General features: G+C 44.8%; 10 protein-coding genes across 10 annotated transcripts; 3 read left to right on the forward strand and 7 right to left on the reverse strand.

Moving 5' to 3' along the window:
* Window positions 1-164: 164 nt before the first annotated feature.
* ROT1 (LALA0S02e08108g1_1) lies at window positions 165-917 on the reverse strand (the record flags this gene model as incomplete). The annotated part of the gene is made up of 1 exon (XM_022773920.1): window positions 165-917. One exon carries the CDS (start codon window positions 915-917, stop codon window positions 165-167), a length of 753 nt encoding a protein of 250 aa, XP_022627398.1.
* A 287-nt stretch (window positions 918-1,204) lies between these two features.
* Window positions 1,205-2,731, reverse strand: CLN1 (LALA0S02e08130g1_1; the record flags this gene model as incomplete). Its single annotated transcript, XM_022773922.1, has 1 exon — window positions 1,205-2,731. One exon carries the CDS (start codon window positions 2,729-2,731, stop codon window positions 1,205-1,207), a length of 1,527 nt encoding a protein of 508 aa, XP_022627399.1.
* A 656-nt stretch (window positions 2,732-3,387) lies between these two features.
* On the reverse strand, window positions 3,388-4,581 carry LALA0_S02e08152g (LALA0S02e08152g1_1; the record flags this gene model as incomplete). The annotated part of the gene is made up of 1 exon (XM_022773923.1): window positions 3,388-4,581. The coding sequence occupies one exon, from the start codon at window positions 4,579-4,581 to the stop codon at window positions 3,388-3,390; it is 1,194 nt and encodes a 397-aa protein (XP_022627400.1).
* A 224-nt stretch (window positions 4,582-4,805) lies between these two features.
* On the forward strand, window positions 4,806-5,972 carry BBP1 (LALA0S02e08174g1_1; the record flags this gene model as incomplete). The annotated part of the gene is made up of 1 exon (XM_022773924.1): window positions 4,806-5,972. The coding sequence occupies one exon, from the start codon at window positions 4,806-4,808 to the stop codon at window positions 5,970-5,972; it is 1,167 nt and encodes a 388-aa protein (XP_022627401.1).
* Window positions 5,973-6,493: 521 nt separating this feature from the next.
* HFI1 (LALA0S02e08196g1_1) lies at window positions 6,494-7,801 on the forward strand (the record flags this gene model as incomplete). Its single annotated transcript, XM_022773925.1, has 1 exon — window positions 6,494-7,801. The coding sequence occupies one exon, from the start codon at window positions 6,494-6,496 to the stop codon at window positions 7,799-7,801; it is 1,308 nt and encodes a 435-aa protein (XP_022627402.1).
* An 89-nt stretch (window positions 7,802-7,890) lies between these two features.
* On the reverse strand, window positions 7,891-9,780 carry LALA0_S02e08218g (LALA0S02e08218g1_1; the record flags this gene model as incomplete). Its single annotated transcript, XM_022773926.1, has 1 exon — window positions 7,891-9,780. One exon carries the CDS (start codon window positions 9,778-9,780, stop codon window positions 7,891-7,893), a length of 1,890 nt encoding a protein of 629 aa, XP_022627403.1.
* Window positions 9,781-10,169: 389 nt separating this feature from the next.
* On the reverse strand, window positions 10,170-10,649 carry YAH1 (LALA0S02e08240g1_1; the record flags this gene model as incomplete). Its single annotated transcript, XM_022773927.1, has 1 exon — window positions 10,170-10,649. The coding sequence occupies one exon, from the start codon at window positions 10,647-10,649 to the stop codon at window positions 10,170-10,172; it is 480 nt and encodes a 159-aa protein (XP_022627404.1).
* Window positions 10,650-11,560: 911 nt separating this feature from the next.
* VTI1 (LALA0S02e08262g1_1) lies at window positions 11,561-12,226 on the forward strand (the record flags this gene model as incomplete). Its single annotated transcript, XM_022773928.1, has 1 exon — window positions 11,561-12,226. One exon carries the CDS (start codon window positions 11,561-11,563, stop codon window positions 12,224-12,226), a length of 666 nt encoding a protein of 221 aa, XP_022627405.1.
* Window positions 12,227-12,463: 237 nt separating this feature from the next.
* Window positions 12,464-15,712, reverse strand: LALA0_S02e08284g (LALA0S02e08284g1_1; the record flags this gene model as incomplete). Its single annotated transcript, XM_022773929.1, has 1 exon — window positions 12,464-15,712. One exon carries the CDS (start codon window positions 15,710-15,712, stop codon window positions 12,464-12,466), a length of 3,249 nt encoding a protein of 1,082 aa, XP_022627406.1.
* Window positions 15,713-17,369: 1,657 nt separating this feature from the next.
* On the reverse strand, window positions 17,370-17,717 carry ATG41 (LALA0S02e08306g1_1; the record flags this gene model as incomplete). Its single annotated transcript, XM_022773930.1, has 1 exon — window positions 17,370-17,717. The coding sequence occupies one exon, from the start codon at window positions 17,715-17,717 to the stop codon at window positions 17,370-17,372; it is 348 nt and encodes a 115-aa protein (XP_022627407.1).
* Between the last annotated feature and the right edge of the window lie 82 nt (window positions 17,718-17,799).

Here is a 17,799-nt window from a genome sequence, read left to right on the forward strand (position 1 = left end):
CATAACTCTGCTGATCTGTCCCCTATTTTCCAGCTCTTTTGTATTCCTATCTCTCTTTCCGTTGCGACATGTGACTGATATAGAACTGTAAATCGTATCGAGGTTTGCAGATAGCAGCGGTACCAGAACCTCTTGTTAGCGTTTTATCCTCGCTTGCTCGCCCGCTATGTGATGATAAACGCAATTGACCCCACCCCGATGAGGCCCAGAGACCCCCATTTAAACCATGCACTACTGACAAAAGACTCATTGCGCTTCACAGCGTTTGTCTTATGTCTATTTTCAAGTCCGCGTCTCACCAAGCTTCTCAAAGACCGTTTTTGTTTCGACCCCGATGGCTGGCTCCCGCTACCGGTGTTTGTAGGATTCAATGTCTCGGTTGGCAGCATCATAGGTGGTCTGTAGGCCAAGTACAGTGGCTGCATGGGTGAGCCGTCCGACTGGTACAGTTGCAACTCGTAGACCCCATGGTAATCGTTGACCTGCACCGTGAACCACTTGTAGACTTCGGTTTGGTTGTAGCGAGAATACACAGAGGTCCCGTTATCATTGCAAGGGTCACTTAACAACTGTCTCCCATCCACTGCGATGGGGTTCAGCGTCAATGTACCGTTATCTTGAAGCTCGTAAGTTCCGTGCTGGTAAATCAAAACTGCTATTGGACACTGGGGATCTCTTGGGTTCGCTTTCACCTGGTATATCGCCTCTTCGAAGTGCTGGTCGTCAGTGAACGAGAACGACAGTCCTGGAAGCGAAGGCTCTTTCAGTAGCTCTTCCACTGGATCGTAAAATCCCGGTCCTGTAAATACCTGGTTCGACTTCGACGACCATGTACCATAAAGCGATGTTTGCGAGTCATCGCAGATAACAGCACTCAGCAAGCTCAGTACCGCCAAAATATAATACGTCTCAATCATCCTTCAGAGGCCTTAGAAGTGGATTGTAGCTATGTTCTTTACGCTTGATGTAGAGGTGAAAGTTCGTGAAACTTGGTTTTAAAAGCCTTGTACCGATGGAATTGATATCATTTTATACAAAACTGACACTTGGAGTCGGAAACACCATGAACAGACACTAAGTTCAGTGAACGGCAATGCTACAACGGCCGTGATGTGCTGGCTATAGTTTTGTACTCATTCTCCATGTCAAGTTATTTGGAAACCGCATTAAAAATTGTCTATACATAACTATTGTCCGGAAAGGTTTACACCATATTATTAACGTTACTGATGGCAAGCGATACCAGTGACGATCGGTTGCTGTTGGTGGTAGACGTACCACCAGATGCAAATATACTGTTGCCAACGAATTTGGCTCGAGGTGGTATGGCAAAAGTCGAGCCTGAAGTGTTTTGGTTGTAGTTTTCTTTGTCTTGGTCCATACATTCGTAGTCGTGCGGCTTGGCTCGTTTGTTCGATATGCTGTTTACGCTGAGCGTGGACCCACACGCACTTCCGGACTGCGTTTTGTGTGCAAATGAGTACATGACAGGAGTCACAGGTGAAGGCTGAGATTCGGCAGTGCTGAATATACTGACATCAGAGGGCGCCGAAGTATTTCTCAGAGGTGTGTAATTTCCACCTTGGTAAGGAGGAGATGGCATCGAGGGAACGTCGTAGGACAGCGTTGATGTACGAGAAAGATCCTTCCGCGACGCAATTTGCATATTTTTCTGCTCCAGCGCGTAGTATTCTTTCACGGCATCGACAAACGCTAATACACCGGGACTGTCCTCATAATGTTTTAGCAGTGATCTGGGGGCCCTCACCACACCGAGAATGAAGATTCTCAGAAGACGGTCCTGACTCGCAGAAGTCGGTAGCGGCGCCAAGAGTAGCGGTCCCTGCTCCTGTCCTGTAAATTTGTTGATGATGGAGAAAATTCCATGAGCGAGCTCGAACATTTCATATTTGAGAAGCTCGTTTTGCCAAGTTGCTAGGTCTACAAGAAATTTTTTCACATTAATCAATTGGATCTTTACGTCTAGGTCTTCGTCTTCCTCCTCGTCGGCCTCGGTTGCATCGCTGTCTGAAGATTGAGACTTTCTGTGGAACCATTCTTTGTTATGCTCGATCTGTCTTTTGTAAAGCTCATACTGGATTAGACAGTTTTCGTCCACGTTCAGAACGTAATCGGTGACCATGGGCTCACAGATGTCCCAACTCAATGTGTCTAAGATGTGCCTTTCCATTTGTAAAAACATACTTTCGTCAAAAACTTCGGCCCCGCCGCAGTAATGTACGAGTTCTGAGAGTCTTGGAATACGTGCTCTTGGATTGGGCCCGTAAAACCTACCTCCAGTAGGTACTGAGATATTGTTTATGATGTGATTGCAACCGCCCCATGTTTTGGCTGCAAGCCACAGACAGGTGGTAATGACCAATTTGGCCTGCTCTCTGAGAACAACTCTCTTGGAGCAGTAACGGTCGTACAGACGAGCAGCATGGAAAAAAATCCCATTGGTAACGCGGGTCTTGACTGCAAGCTCGAATAGAACCGTCATAACCTGCTGACGGGTCTGATGCAAATCCATTTCCGGCTGTTGTTCGATCAGCTTAGGATCCGGCTTGAATTTGCATGATTGTGATATTACGTTCGCGGATATGTCCTGATGGTAGTCTTGGATGGTCTCGTAATGTGCTAGCAATTCAGCATTGGAAAGCTCAATTGGATAGTATGTCTGTTTGGCAGTGACAATAAGTCCCTGCTGGATGTTGTCGTAAGTTGTCATGAAGAAAGGCAGTGAAAGGAATGGCGAGAGATGAGCGATAGTGATTTCCAACTTCAGACCAGAACGTTTCCTCCGATGATCTGCTTGCTGGAAAATGAATGATCCGGACTATGACTAGTGCAACTCAATGGGAAAAGAACGAATGGAACGGAGTGAACAAAGTTGCCGGCACTAGTGTTTGAAGAGCTTAGACTTGGCTTCTTGGGTTTTCCAAAATCTGGGAATTCACACTACTCTTCAATCCTGCCAGGCTTCTTTAACCTTATATATCAATAGCAGCGACCACGAAAAAAAAGTGTTGTTCAACTTTCAAGAAAGTCCATCATTGGAGATCACGAAATCTACTGTTTCGATCATCTTTTCCTGGACCGTACATTCACAAATCTAGCAGTGCCCAGGACGCCCTGAATCTGATCTTCGTAGCTGTCTTTTACCAGTTGGTGAATCCAAAAGTAGTTAATACCACGCTCGAGACATTTGAGTTTTTCGCGGACCGGTCGTACGCCGTGTTCTGAGGCGCCACAACCACGACGACGGTTTGAATAAAGTGCCAAGCTGTCGAGTAAGTACTACTGGAAAGGGCTGAGAGGACGCAGCTAAGGCCGGTAGCACCACGCGTAGTCGACAGGGTCTCCTTTTTTTTTTTTGGACCTGGGCTATGGAATCTCAATGTGAAAAATTTCGGTCGCTCCACTTGAAGCCCTGGCGCGGCATTCGACCCGTAGAGTATTCGCGGCAGCTGAGGCCGCAGAGACCTTTAGTACAGCGGACGGACATTGCCACGTTTCTAGAGTTTCGTTTTGCCAGGTCAAAATAACGTTTGGCGACAGATTGGGAATAAAAACCAGAACCGATCGATGAGCAAGAGGAATTTTGCCGAGAAACTGTAGCAACGAGAAAGAAGAAGACGGTTTGTGGACCTGTGATAGCACGTCTGTTTTTTGGTTCCGGGTCTCTTCTTCTCCTGATTCTTTGTAGTATGAGTCGGCACCGTTCCACAGCATTGCCGTTCGAGTCTCTTGGCTCGTGATGATGTCGAACTCAGAGATGCGAATTGTGTTCTCTGGCGTCTGCAGCACCAGCACGACATTGAAAGGGGCCGAGAACCAAATTTGGCGCGATAACAAAACCGTTTCTGGAAGTGTTAGTTTCTGGAATGGAATCTGAGCTCCAGAGATAAAAAACTCCACTAAGCTACCTTTGGTGTCGCTGGAAACAAGTGCAAATGGGCTCTCTGGTCCGATCGTTGTTCCGCTGTTGCTGTCATTGTTGCAGCACACCCAGCAGTTTTGTAAATGATGATGGTCTGCCGGGACGCTTGTTGTCAAAAAAATTTGGTTCTCTTTGTCGACCACATACGTATTCAGAAACGTTTTGAGAAGAAGCGAGTCCTGGTCAAATTTCCGCGCCAAAACCATAAACTCCCGCGCACCAATCACGTAAACTCCATCGCCCTTCTCCGTATCCAGCCTTATTTGGCCCTTGTAGCGATTGTTTAGCGTATCGAAAATGTGCAGGACTCCGGAAACACTGTCAGTGGACAGAATCCAGCCCAGAGTCGGCAAGACCCGAAAACTTGATATTACAAAATTCACTCCTAGCACACACTCCTCTTGCAAAACATCGGAGCCTGGTTCGAACCACATTCGAACCACATTGCCCGCTTTCTTCCCAAATATCGACAAAACTTGATCTCTGTCACTGTCATCAGCCAATTTAAAACATTGAAATTCGTTATAGCCTTCAGCAAGGCCACAATTGACCAAACCCTGCTCAAAATAGACCTCTAAAAAGCCATTTCTTACCGTAACTAGCCATTCATCCTCACTGTAAAGAGTCTCCTCAGCCATTGGCCCTCTTTTGTACTGAAGTTGTTCGTTTTTCACTTTTTGTTGGCAGTTCAAATATCAATACATCAAATACATGGCATTGATGTTGTCCATCTCATCATTGTGGAATTTTCACGAAAATCACAATAGTAAGCGTCTGTAAATCTAGCTGCTGCCATTAGAGCTGGTTTCTGATATTCGGCAGCATTACAGGTCTTGTCACGGTTTTTTTTCAGGTCCATACGATGTGGAATGGTCGTAAATACGCTGAAAACAGTGTTGATGGTGATGACAACACTGGAGGAATCTACAAATGGACAATGGATGCACTTTTTGGACGTCGAATATCGCCCTCGCGACGGTTTAAGGAAGTCTCACAGGACGACACTAACTATAGGCTTAGACGAAACAGTGAGATGCCCAAAAAAAAATGGGACGGTGTGGAATACCAGTCATCTGAAAGAACAAGAAAAAGATCAACATCCGTTTCGTCCAATAGATCATTTTTACAGCGATATGATTTACTAAATGACGAAGACGCGGAATCCGATTTTGACTTCAAAGAATTGAGCGATCTCCGCCGAAACCGCAGAAACAATGTGCCCGCTGAGCACAGTTCTGCACTGCATAATGACAGTACCGATACGTTTTCAGCTCGCAGAAATAAACTGAATTTAAAAGCCCGCGGTGTGAACTCGACTTTTCTGCCAGACAGGGAAGAAGACAGTCTCAAAGTTACTGCTCCAAATCTCAGCGACCCTTTGATCTCTAAGCTGTTTGGTAAAGAAACGGGGGTTCAACTGCCATCCGCAGATCTTCCTGGAAAGTTTCCTTCGCCTCTCAAGCAGCGAGATGCTCCATCTCAAACAAAGGCTGTCACAGACGACTACCTGCAACTTTTGGAAGATCTCGATCTGAACGGGCAGAGGCTTAAACAACTTCAGGGCAGCATTCAGCAAAATCAAGATCACCAGCGGTCTGTGGAAATGAGCTACCGCGAAAAATACTTCGTCGTGCGTCAAGAGTTGATAGCTGAGTTGAAGCAGTCAAAACACATTTACGACCACTACTACAAACTTTACGGCAAATACAAGCAATTGAAGTCTTCAAAGGTATCACAAATCGATGCTGAAAAACGAATACGGAATCTAGAATCCCAAGTCGTCGATGCATCAATCGAGCGGGCCGGCGAGATTCGTCAGCTCAATGAGACGATTTTCCGCGTCAAGCTTGAGCAGCAAGAAGAACGAGCCAGAAACGATCATGAGAGAATCCGATATCAGTCTCGCATCATGGAGCTCGAAAACCTTCTACGATCACGACTCTCAGACTCGCCATTAAAACACGCAGACCGTGTAGCGTCGCAGATGCGAGTTGATGAAACTCAACCGTACTCGGAAACGTTTACATAAATCATACCCTACAAGAAAGACCACAGGTCTGTTTGTTTTTTAAAGTTTCTGGAAGCTGGTTGGCAAATCTAGTGAGTATCAGTTTAAACCAAAATTAAGTCGTACATATTTGACGAATTTCTACCGTCGAAATGGGAATCCTACAAACAAGAACTATATTTTTAAGATCAGTATATTTTAGGAGTAGTCAAAATCAATTCAAAAGCGGTTTCTGGACCCTTCTTGTTGAATGTTCTAGGTCGATGGTGTTTTCTGGCCTTTCTGTCACTAGTATACACAATTTATCGAACTGGAGCTTATTTTTCAATTATCAGTCAAGAGTTCAAAAAGAATACGAATTACAGCATAAAATCGACCATTGACGATCTCTAAAGTGACGCTTGACCACTTGATTAAATTGTTGAGCTTTTAGCAAAAGCGGAAAGCTTTTTTTCGAAGTCAAACGAACAGTTTTGGCTACTTTTTGGCCAGTGCGTCTTCAATATATCCATTTGGAACTCAGTGGTCAGAACCATTGAATAATGTCCATGGTTCAGTCTCCAAACGCTAATGGAGGGCCAGATAGCAGTTCTAAGGAGTCTGGAGCTACTCCAGGTGTCAATTTTTCCAAAATGACACCTTCTTCGGCAAACAGTGGAGCCCAAACTGCGGCTAGTAATACTACCAATAGCCAAGCAATGCGTTTGAATATGGAGTCAATGGTAGAAGCTTTCACCGAGGTGTTAGGAAAAGATAATTGGAATAAATACGCCCAAATCATCAGTTTGTTTATCTTGGGCAAACTGTCCAGGAAAGAGCTAGTAAACGAAATTGACCTTATATTCAGCTTTCCACGAGAGTCCGCTAGGAACTCCAAATCTTCTCAAAATGCCTTGAGCCATGCAAACCTGATACGAATGCACAATCAGCTCCTGCTTGCGATCCTGGCAAACTCGTTGCGGGAAATGCCAACGGGGGAGTCAAATGAAGGTTCATGGGGCTTCAACAACGGTTCTTCCAACGCAAGCAAGAAAAGATCAAACAAGCACAACTCACAAATTGACACTTATAAGAAGATAGTGATGTCACTGCCGACTGAAGATAGAAGTAGACTGAAAGCTATCACCAAAGAAGCGGGCAAACGTGGTTTCGTGTTATGCTCCGTGCTGCAAGCAAGACTCAACACCATTCCTAAGATACCGATAGTAACAAACCCGGAAACTCTGAAAAGGGTAAAAGCCAGCAACTTGAAAACGCCTCTAGAGTGGTCTCAGGAAATCGTTAATGGATTTTCAGCACCTTTGGCAACAGAAAGTTACTCTTTACCCGATAATGATTCTCTGTATCTCCGAATGATCAGTTTAGCACGCGAGCATGGACTGGTAGGTGCTGTCGATGGTCGTTGTGTCGAAATCATGACCCTGGCTCTTGAAAACTACCTCAAAAATGTGGTTGAGTCCGCAATCGACACTGTACGCTACAGACGAAAATATCATTCTGATTACTATGACTTGAATGACGAAGGTTTTTACAAGGGTGTTACAAGTAATGATGAAGACGAAGTTTTCGAAGATGGTGAACCAATCCATGATATAAGGTCGATATCGAATGTGGAAATGTCGGAAACCCTGACCATCTATCCAAATCTGGTAGCACCAACTGGTGCTCAGCTGGACCTGAATATGTGCGGATTAACGAACGACGACGAACTTGTCGAAATGAAGAGTAGTATCGATGATCTGCCGGAGTTTCTTGAAGAAAAGCCAAACTTCACACCTGTCGACGATAAGAATGTGGGCAGCGGAGAAGAGCTAAAATGGTTGATAAGGCAAATTCTCACCAAGGAATAGTTCGATCTGCACCTCAAGTTACCATATTTCTGTTGTGCATATAAAGGTCGGAACATTATAAAAATCTGGATTATTTACAATTCTCTTTTTTACGTAGGCGTCTGTGACGCCTCGAGATGACTGATGTGGCATGCACTGTCCAGTAGGGTGCTGGCTTTCGCTGTACCGCCGTCGAAAAGATTGAAAAGGAAAAGAGATTTTGTTTTCAACAAAAGCGTCTGTAATATTATAGCCAAGGGCGGCTTTGTGGCAGGAGCGGTATCGCGAAGGTTGGCCAACTTCTCCATCGTCGACGGGTCGTTGATCTCCAGGTAGTAAGCTTCACAGCATTTAATTTGGTCTCTCCATATCTCTGCCTTCAAAATTCCAACATTTCCAGACCCCGCATTGGTTTCCAGGAAAGCTGATTGTTCATTTACATCTTGTGTAGATCGCATTTCAAGCACAGTTGAATTGATTTCAATAGCGTCCTTCTTCAAGACGAGCTGGATATCTTCTTTCGCATTCTGTTCTATTGGTAGAAACAGGTCACAAGATTCTGATCCTTCAGAGAGAGAAACGTATTGCGTCATGATTTTACTTTCTTTTGTGAGGAGGAACTCTAAAAATGCTTTCTTCAAATGCTGTTGCCTACCAGTGGGGGAAGACAACAGGCTGAAATTGAGTTGTTTGTTCAAACACATTAGAAAAAAAGGCTCACACTCTTGGTTAATCAGCTCTTGTTCGCTAATAAGTTTTCGTGGTATGATCCTACTGAACAAACAAGATTTTGTCTCATTCAAGGAAATTGTCTTTGAGGAATAGTCCACATCTGAGTTTTCGACGAGCTCATCACCGATGAATGCGAAAACCCGAATCTTACCACGAAGCTCGTCAATGCTGTTTTCCATGACTCTTCTTCTAATCTGCTCTTTTTCCATCTTATCAAACTCCTGATTGTATTGTGTTTCTATAACAAGAGCCTTTTCCTGGATCACATCAGTGGCTGTTTTGCACTCCAAATATGTGGCTTCTGCGTTGTTCTTGGCCTCGACATTTTTTGTTCGTTCGTTCATACATTCTGTGATTAGCGAATCTACTGTCGAAATTTGTTGCATCAATTCAGAACAACGATCTTCATATTGGGCAATTTGATCTTTTACTGACTCTGCTTCCCTTTTGAGCATATCGTTGTCTTTTTGAATTTCCTCGCCTTTTGCCCGCAATGCGTGCAACGGTTCTTTCTTCTCTGTCAAAAGTTTCTCCAACAGTAGATCCAATTCCTGGCTTTTCATCTTGCATGCTGATGCATTACTGGCGGCCAATGCTTCAACTTGCGTTTCACGCAGACGTTTCTCTTTTTGCAGGTTCTCAATTTCAGCGAGAACGACCGGATCGGGTTGTTCGTTATCAATTTCTCGCAGCTTAGCATCCCATTCGGCAGTACATTTAGTGATATTCAGGTCCAATTCGTTTTGAATCTCTTGCAGTGCAACCTGGTGTTTAAGCTGGATGTGTCGAAGATCAAATTCTGCGTCTCTCTTCAAAGTTTCACAGTCGTTGGCCCTTTCATCGAGCTTAGTGGTGAAATCTATCAGTTCTTTTCGCAGTTCGTTGCACAATGCATTTTTCTTCGATGTCTCATATCTTAGATCCGGCAGATCTCGTTCGCGCACTATCCTTGTCTCTGTATCAATCTCCACAATAGATTTCCGGAAATGCTGAATATCCCGGGCTATTTTGCGTTCTCTTTTCTTAACCTCCTCAATTACCTTCGGATCTCCATAGTAGTATCTGTTCATAAGTCGCATGTTTGGATCTGCCACAGAAGTAGACGGCATAGTGTATTTCCGATGACTGTTCTTGAAATGTTCACTTAACGCTATCGTATTCGTAACGTCTCCCAGAACATGGGCCCGCTTGTTGGACATGCCGAGGCGCTCCGGTGAGCCCAAGGGTCTCTTATGAGACGATATTCCAGGGATCTTCGTGTGGCTCATTGTGTTTAAAATCGGTTTCAGAATTGTCAGGTCAAAAACGGTCGAAAAAAGATCACAGAAGTCACGTAAAAAACCAAGGTTTTGAGCACAAACGTACTCTTGTGGAATATGACGCTTAAAACCTGAGGAGAACGCCTTTACAGCTGTCGGAGCGCTTGAGATGAGCTAGTGGTAAAGATATGTTGTTGGGTTAAATAATTGTAAACATTGAACACATGCTTCCATAATCACTATCCACGAGTTTGAAGTGAGCCAGCCAACACACCCATACACCGCACTGTACGCACTTTATATTTACATGAATGAATAAACGCAAGAGTGAGAATGTATGGGACTAGAGTAACAAGCTTTTTGAGAGTAAGCGCTGCTATCTCGATTATGTGGTTTATTCATTCAAAATCGGAGCTGCTGACGTTGCGGGTCATCGCTGGTAGAGCCACGCGGATTCCATCGATGTCTTTGCTCATTTTGATCTGACAACCCAGCCGACTGGTTTCTGTTAAGCCATAAGCCAGATCCAGCATGTCATTCTCATCGTCATCGGGCTCTTCCAAAGCATCATAGTATTCTGGATCGACGATCACGTGACATGTGGAACAAGCACAAGATCCACCACAAGCACCTTCCATGTCCAAGTTATGAGCCTGAGCAATGTCCAGAAGCGAGTCTCCTGCACAAACTTCGTATTTTCGCTGTGTTCCATCCTTCAAAATGAATGTGACGTTCAATTCCTCACCCACCTTAGGCTTATGCACATGACCGTGGAACCGTATGGGTGTAAATGACACTTTTGGGACGCCAGAAACGGCAAATCTTGGAGTGGGCAATGCACGCGTCACGATTCTCGGCAAGAAAGTTGCTCTGAACATATAATTGATGGGTGGAGGATGAGTAGTGGGTGGTTTATTCTACTGTTAAAACGATGAGTACTGCGTTTCTCGATATAATTTTAAGCTTTAATTATATCGATAAAACTGCCACCGTATTCAGTGATCGATAATTCAAGAACAATCTCAATCAATTTCTCGGACGTACATCGGTGATATCTAGGCCGTAAAATCCGAATCGAAGTTGTCTGATACGTTGGGTGGAGCTTCGATATAATTAAGCCGTTTATTATTGTTTTGATGGTGGGGAAAACGTTTCCTGCTTTTATGGATGATAAACAATTCGGATTGGGAGTGGAGGTCAAATATGATCATAATTGCAGTCATTCATTAAAGCTCACTGATTAGTGAACGTCGTGCGAGCCGTACCGCTATGGTCACTGGAAGCAGTGATGTGAGTGGATTTACAAAAATACAACGTGACCTAATGTCATATACGTACAAAGTGATGTACTCTTTCCATTCCAAATGGGGCTAGAGACCAACGTCGAGATTGCTAGGCTCCTGGTCCACAACAATGAGTGATTAAAGTATTTCTAATCATCTGAACTTCTACCAACCTTCAATAACCAGAAACACGCTCAATTGCCAAGGTTTCGTATATAGTTATCTGTAATTCTCCTTCGTAACCCTGGCATCACCCTCTTGAAGTGAAGCCTAGCGTCCCCAAAGATGTGCCATGAATTGCAGGAACTCTAACGTCCCCGCCGCTGTACTTTTTCCGTTTTTCCACACTCTATCTTCTCTTCGCCCGTCTTCAATTCTTAGTCCTAGGAGACCCCTCACCAAATTCACCTAAATTGGATGCCATCCTGACAAGATGCCACACCGTTCGTAAAACTAAACAGCAGCTCATTTTTGAAACGGTGCCCACACATCCAACTACTTCTAAAATGACCAGTTTACTCTCTACTTATGAGGCGGAGTTCAAGACCACACTGCAGCAAGCGAAAACGCTGCTTTCAGTGGCCCCTTCTCAACCGATCAGCCAAAGAAATGGCACTTTGAAAGAAGTGGAACAGCAGCACGACGAATTGCTCGATTTGATCGATCAAATCGAGATAGAAATCAATAATGGAGCATTAGATCTACAAGAAAGGAGCTCGTTCAAGGCCAAAGTTCGTGATTTCAAAAAACAAGTTCAGAATGATGTGAAAGTGCAGTTGCAACAACTCCAGGACTCTCGCAATAGAGATCTCTTGTTCGACGGTGCAGGGGCTGGAGATGACGAAGCAAACAATAGCAGTGGCCAACGCCAGCAGTTATTATCAAATCATGCTGTACTTTCTCGTACCGGTGACAAACTCCGAGATGCAACCAGGGTGGCCGTCGACACTGAGGGTGTGGGTTCTCAGATCATGATGGATCTACGAGCTCAAAGGGAAACTTTAGAAAACGCAAGGCAAACGCTGTTTCAAGCTGACTCTTACGTTGATAAAAGTATAAGAACTCTCAAAACTATGAGCAGACGGCTCGTCGCCAACAAGTTTATCAGTTACGCAATTATCGCAGTTCTGATATTGCTGATTCTTCTGGTATTATTCGCCAAGTTCAAGTGAAAACGATGTGTAATCCGAAATTTATTGGTTGTATACCAGTTGAGATTGACAGGCTATGAAAACTCACCGTGATGATGCTACGTTGAAGTATTTGTAGCTTTAGTATGTGTAGCTTTAAGTTAACCGCATGATGATACAAGAGCTACTATATTCTCTACATGTCAGATTCTTATTTCTTCTTAATAAAGTCGATTTTATCACATACGATTTATCTAAAATGAGAAACTTAGGAGGAACTTATTGCCCCTCATTACGGGTGTTCAAAAGTTCTTCTTCGTCTGCCCTCTTCTCGGCAGCCTCTTCGATATTAAAGGTCGACAGCTTGCTTTTCAAATCACCGATGATAGCAGCCTCTGAATCGTGAGTGGTTGGAGCTTTGGATCCTTTTTCAACGACTTCTCTCTCGGTTGGATCCTTTGGAGGAACTTGTTCTTCCTGCTGCTCGGCGCCACGTGAAGCAGACCGATTCCGAACGTTGGCAAGACTGTGTATCCTTTTCTCTTCTTCGCTCAAGTCTAGCAAAGTACCCGTTAAGTTGACTAGTGATTTTGCACTCTTACGCCTGGCCATTCGGCCAAGACCAGGCCGAGTAGGCGATGAAGCACGCGATGAAACACTGGCAGCGGCGGAGTTTGAATTTCTGGAACTCTTTGGTAAACGAAGACATGACACACCGGCATCGTGAATCCATTTAGCCACCAAAGCGGTCCAGCCACATTGATGAGAAGCCCCGAGACCCCTGCCAGTATCTCCATCAAAGTATTCAAAGAACGGAATGAGATCTTTGAAATGCTCATCTTCAGACAGCATGTTGGCACTTTCGCCGTCGTAGACAGCACGCACACCATGCTCATCTGGCATAAATAGATGAATTAACCTGTGTTCCAGTTCCTCTGCAACTTCAGCCAGATTCAACATAATACCAGATCCAACTGGACACTCAACCTTGAAATCCGGTCCGTAATACAAGAAAAATCTTTGTAAAGATTCGATCAGTAAAAAGTTGACTGGAAACCAGATAGGACCACGCCAATTCGAATTCCCTCCAAACATACCGGAGTCTGACTCACCAGGTAGATATTTGACGGTGTACTGATTACCATTGACATCCATGGAAAATGGGTGTTCCTCATGATACTTCGACAAAGACCTGACTCCAAAATCAGACAAAAATTCAGTTTCGTCAAGCATACGCCTCAAAATTGCTTCTAGCCTTTCTTTGGTGACTAAGGACAAAAGCAATCTCTCGCCTACACCTCTTTTCTTCATGGATGCGATGTTCCTTCCAAAAATTTCAGGCTTGTTGTTGACAAACCAGTCCAAACGTTTCTTAAAGCTTGGAAATTTGTCCAGAATTTGGGGCTCCAGAGTCATACAAGCATACAATGGGATAAGACCGACTAGAGATCGAATAGGAAGCTGTTGTCTGAAAGGACCTCCCCATGAAATAGCGTCATAGTAAAATTGATCCTCTTCGTTCCAAAGGGATTCTTTGACTTCCTCGTGGAAATCCTCACCGTCCCTGTTCTTCGTGTAGTCGAACGACATGGCGTCACTAATCAGAATAAAATGTTCGAAAAATTTGGATGCAATATCCTCGTAAACTGGGTTCTCTTTGGCTAGTTCCAACGCGATGTTGAGCATTTGTAGACTGAAAAAGGCCATCCAGCCTGTAGAATCGGCTTGCTCCAATACACCACCTGTGGGTAAAGGCTCGGACCGGTTGAAAACACCTATATTATCCAATCCCAAGAAACCGCCCTCAAAAATGTTCTGACCATTAGAGTCTTTCCGATTTACCCACCAAGTGAAATTCAGTAGTAGCTTTTGAAAGACTCTTTCAAGAAATACCCGATCCTCACGCTTATACATGTTTCTTTCAATCTTGAAGACACGATAGACAGCCCAGGCGTGAACTGGCGGATTGACATCGCCAAAATTCCATTCATAAGCAGGCATCTGACCGTTTGGATGCATGTACCATTCTCTAGTCATGCGGTCCAATTGTCCCTTGGCAAATTCGGGATCGATCATGGCCAATGGTATACAATGAAACGCTGTATCCCACGACGCGAAAAAGGGATACTCCCACTTATCAGGCAAAGACAGAATATCATCAACATACATGTGTTTCCAATCTTTATTTCTACCGTTAGCTCTGTTAGGAGGGGGACGAGGTTTGACATTAGGGTCACCATTGTGCCATTGTTCCTGAATAAAATGATAGAATTGTTTGGACCACAGTAGACCTGCAAATGCTTGTCTCTGCACGCGTCTAAGCTCGTCGCTGATGGGAAGCGGAGTAATTTTCCAGTAAAAATTATCTGCCTCTTCTTCACGCCTTTCAAAAATCGCATCGAACTCTTCTTCATCAATCACCAACTCGTCATTGTACTTGGGTAGTTCAATGTCAGTTAGCTTGTATCTTACTGTAACATATTCTCCAGGAGGTACTTTGGGGAAATGATAAACAGCACAACTTTTGGTACCTACATTTTCTGGGTTAACGGCTTTTTCGTTATGCTCCACGATATACTCGTGGAACGCATCTTTGGCAAAAGGTGCTGGATTTGGTCCACTATCAAACAGTTTTTCCAAATTCGATTCATTCTCGGTAAATAGCAATTGCGGTTCCACATCTTGGGTTTCACTGTCCTCGTCACCGAATCCACCTGGAGATGGAGCAAAAACTGCAGTTCTATGCCCATATTTCTTGCATTCCAAGTTGATATAATTGCTTCCCCCCTTTGACAGCTCGGGTTTATCAGCGGTACTCCGACACCAACCCCAGTTATTGCGGAACAATACCTGGGGCATCAAATACAGCTCTCCTGTACGCTTGTCGCTTCTGTTGTATGCGGTGATTCTGAAGTTTAGGTCGTTCGGGTTGTCATCGCCCTTGGCCATTTCAAACACCACGTCAAAATAAGGCGTGTCGCCGTGCTCCTCGCTCGTGTAAAGCCCGTCAATGTTGTAAACTTCAAACTCACGATCTTCGTAGCCACGCTCGCCGTTCTTGGCCACGAGTTCCTCGTAGGGGTAAGCCTTGGCAAACGGATACTTGTAAAGGGCCTTCATGTACGAGTGGGTGGGAGTGTTGTCAACGTAGTAGTACAATTCCTTCACGTCCTCACCGTGATTTCCCTGAGGCCCCGTGACACCGAACATCCGCTCCTTGAGGATCTCATCGTGGCCATTCCACATGGCAACATTGGCGCAAATGAGCTGGTGGTTGTCTGAAACACCGAAAATACCGTCTTCACCCCATCTGAACACTCTGGAGGCTGCATGCTCGAACGGAAAATCCGTCCAGGCGTCACCACTTTCGGAATAGTCTTCGCGGACTGTTGCCCAGGCACGTTCGCTGAGGTAGGGACCCCATTTCAGCCAGTATTTCTGATGGGTCTTATTTTCGTGCAAACGACGCTCCTCAAGGGTAGCGTCAACGAATTGGTCTTTAAGTTCCGATTTATATACCTGCGACATGGAGAACTGTTTGGCAAAAAGTTTGGGTGTGGTGTCTGGGTGTTTGCGTATATCACTGTTCACGAACCAACTAAAATCTGGAGATCGGCGCTTATCAAAGTTTCTTAACCCCTCGAAAAAGGACGACGACGACGAAGACGCGGAAAAAAGCCTCACAAGTCAAGCCAAATCAAACGGAACGTTGTGTGCTGCGCTTGTTTACCACTTTTCGCACGTCTATGGTGTTCTTATTGTTGTATGTTTTTTCTGGAACTCGTCAGAAGCAGCCGGATGCTGTATTACGCACGCGACGCTAGATACGTATATATATATATATATATATATGTATATATAATTGAAGTGTGAAGAACGTGTCTCTTCCACTATCACCAGCTTCGGAATCACGAGTCCTGGTGTGCTATTTAACGTGATTGCACTGATGTGTGAGTGCAGTATCGGATTTGCCGCTTTCTTGCAAAGTGGTTATCATAGGTACATTCTTGCCACCTCGAATAGCGAGCCCTTTTATACAGGTCTTGTTCTGGTTGCCCCAGATCAAAAATGCCCCCTAAAAAACCCAAAAAAAAAAGATCTCGGGCGGGTGGGGTATCCCTAGAAAGAAAAATAAAAAAAGGGGACGGGGGTGAGGAGGCCGGTCCTGTCACATGTTTCTCAGGTGACCGGTTTCTGTCAATTCGGAGTGGCATGTGAAGAGGAAAATCCCGTTCTCCGATCACATGGGGTGTTTGATTAACGAGCAATAAAGGTTACGGTGATGATGATGTAAGCGTTTTTTGTGGTGAAAGCTTAGCAATGCGACACATTTGAGGAGACGTGGCGGTTTCCATAGGGAAAGGTGGAACGACCGCAAAGGAAGTGTTGATTGAAATCTGTGAGAGATGAAGCGTGGAACCCGGGATTTGTATAACGACTTGGAGATGAATTTCGGATTGGGTAAGATGGAATGTTATGGTGATCACTTTGTACGTGTGTGTCGTTTCCGGAAAACACATACAAGGCTCAGTCTCCCAGTGTAAACAAGGCTCAGTTTCCCGGTGTACACATACGATATGCATCAGTAGATGGGAAAATGCATCACAGGTTCAAAATAGCAGCACACACACACACACACAGCAAGGAAATTCCACATCACTTCTTACGTCCGGATCCTCGTATCACAACCTCTATGTCGTATCACGTCCACGTCCGTTTCCCTCCCGGCGCGTGAACGAGGTTTTTTTTCGCAATCCGCGTCGAAAACCGTCGCTAACAATAGCAAATCCAGACATCACACCGCAAGGTATCCCATAGCCACGTTTCGCGGAAAATCTGCAATGAAAAAAAAAAACCTTCGTGTCGTCTGAAGTGATAGAGATGTTATGGCTTTTGGCCTAGATTGACGATGTCACAGGCATCACCGAACTATGAGTCAAAATCGATGAACCAGGAACGTGTGTTCTACTCTATACTCCCAATATCCTATGCAATTTGTTCCGTTAAAAATGTATAGAGCCGAAGGCTAGTTAGCTATCATGATTATGTAAAAATTTGGGGTTTTAATGCTATGGTTTTTGTAGCTTCTGCGTTAAAATTCCGGCTCTGTTTGTTGTATTCCTTTCCAATTGTGTATCCGATCGTGATTCGTTGCTGGTGCGTGCGTGAAACATATGTGCTGTTTCTACACGCCCGCTAGCCACAGTCTGTAGTTGTCCTGTGCAGCGTTGGCGAATTGGTCCGGAATCGGCAGAGAGTAGTCCGACACCATGGTTTTGGCGTCGTCAATCGGCAGACAATCGTAGGATCTTGGTAGCATGGAAAGTTCGGTGTCGAGGGCAAACAACTCGTCGTCGTCGTCCGCGGTGTGAGCCACGGCTCCAAACCCGGGCGATTCTATCAGAAACTCCTCATCCGGAATCATGTCTGTAGCGGAACCGTATGAGCTGGGACTGTGTTGAAGGGCTGGGGCATCATTGGTGAGCGAAAACGAGAACACCTCGTCCTGAAAATCTTGTTGGCTGTAAGTCATTGTGTGGGCTATTGATTGTTTGGAGTGTGAATGGTACTAGTTCTTTGTAATGGTGATATCTCAAGCGTATTGTAGTTTGTAG

Source organism: Lachancea lanzarotensis, scaffold LALA0S02 (genome assembly GCF_000938715.1).
Source record: "Lachancea lanzarotensis genome assembly LALA0, scaffold LALA0S02, whole genome shotgun sequence".
Lineage (NCBI taxonomy): Eukaryota > Fungi > Ascomycota > Saccharomycetes > Saccharomycetales > Saccharomycetaceae > Lachancea > Lachancea lanzarotensis.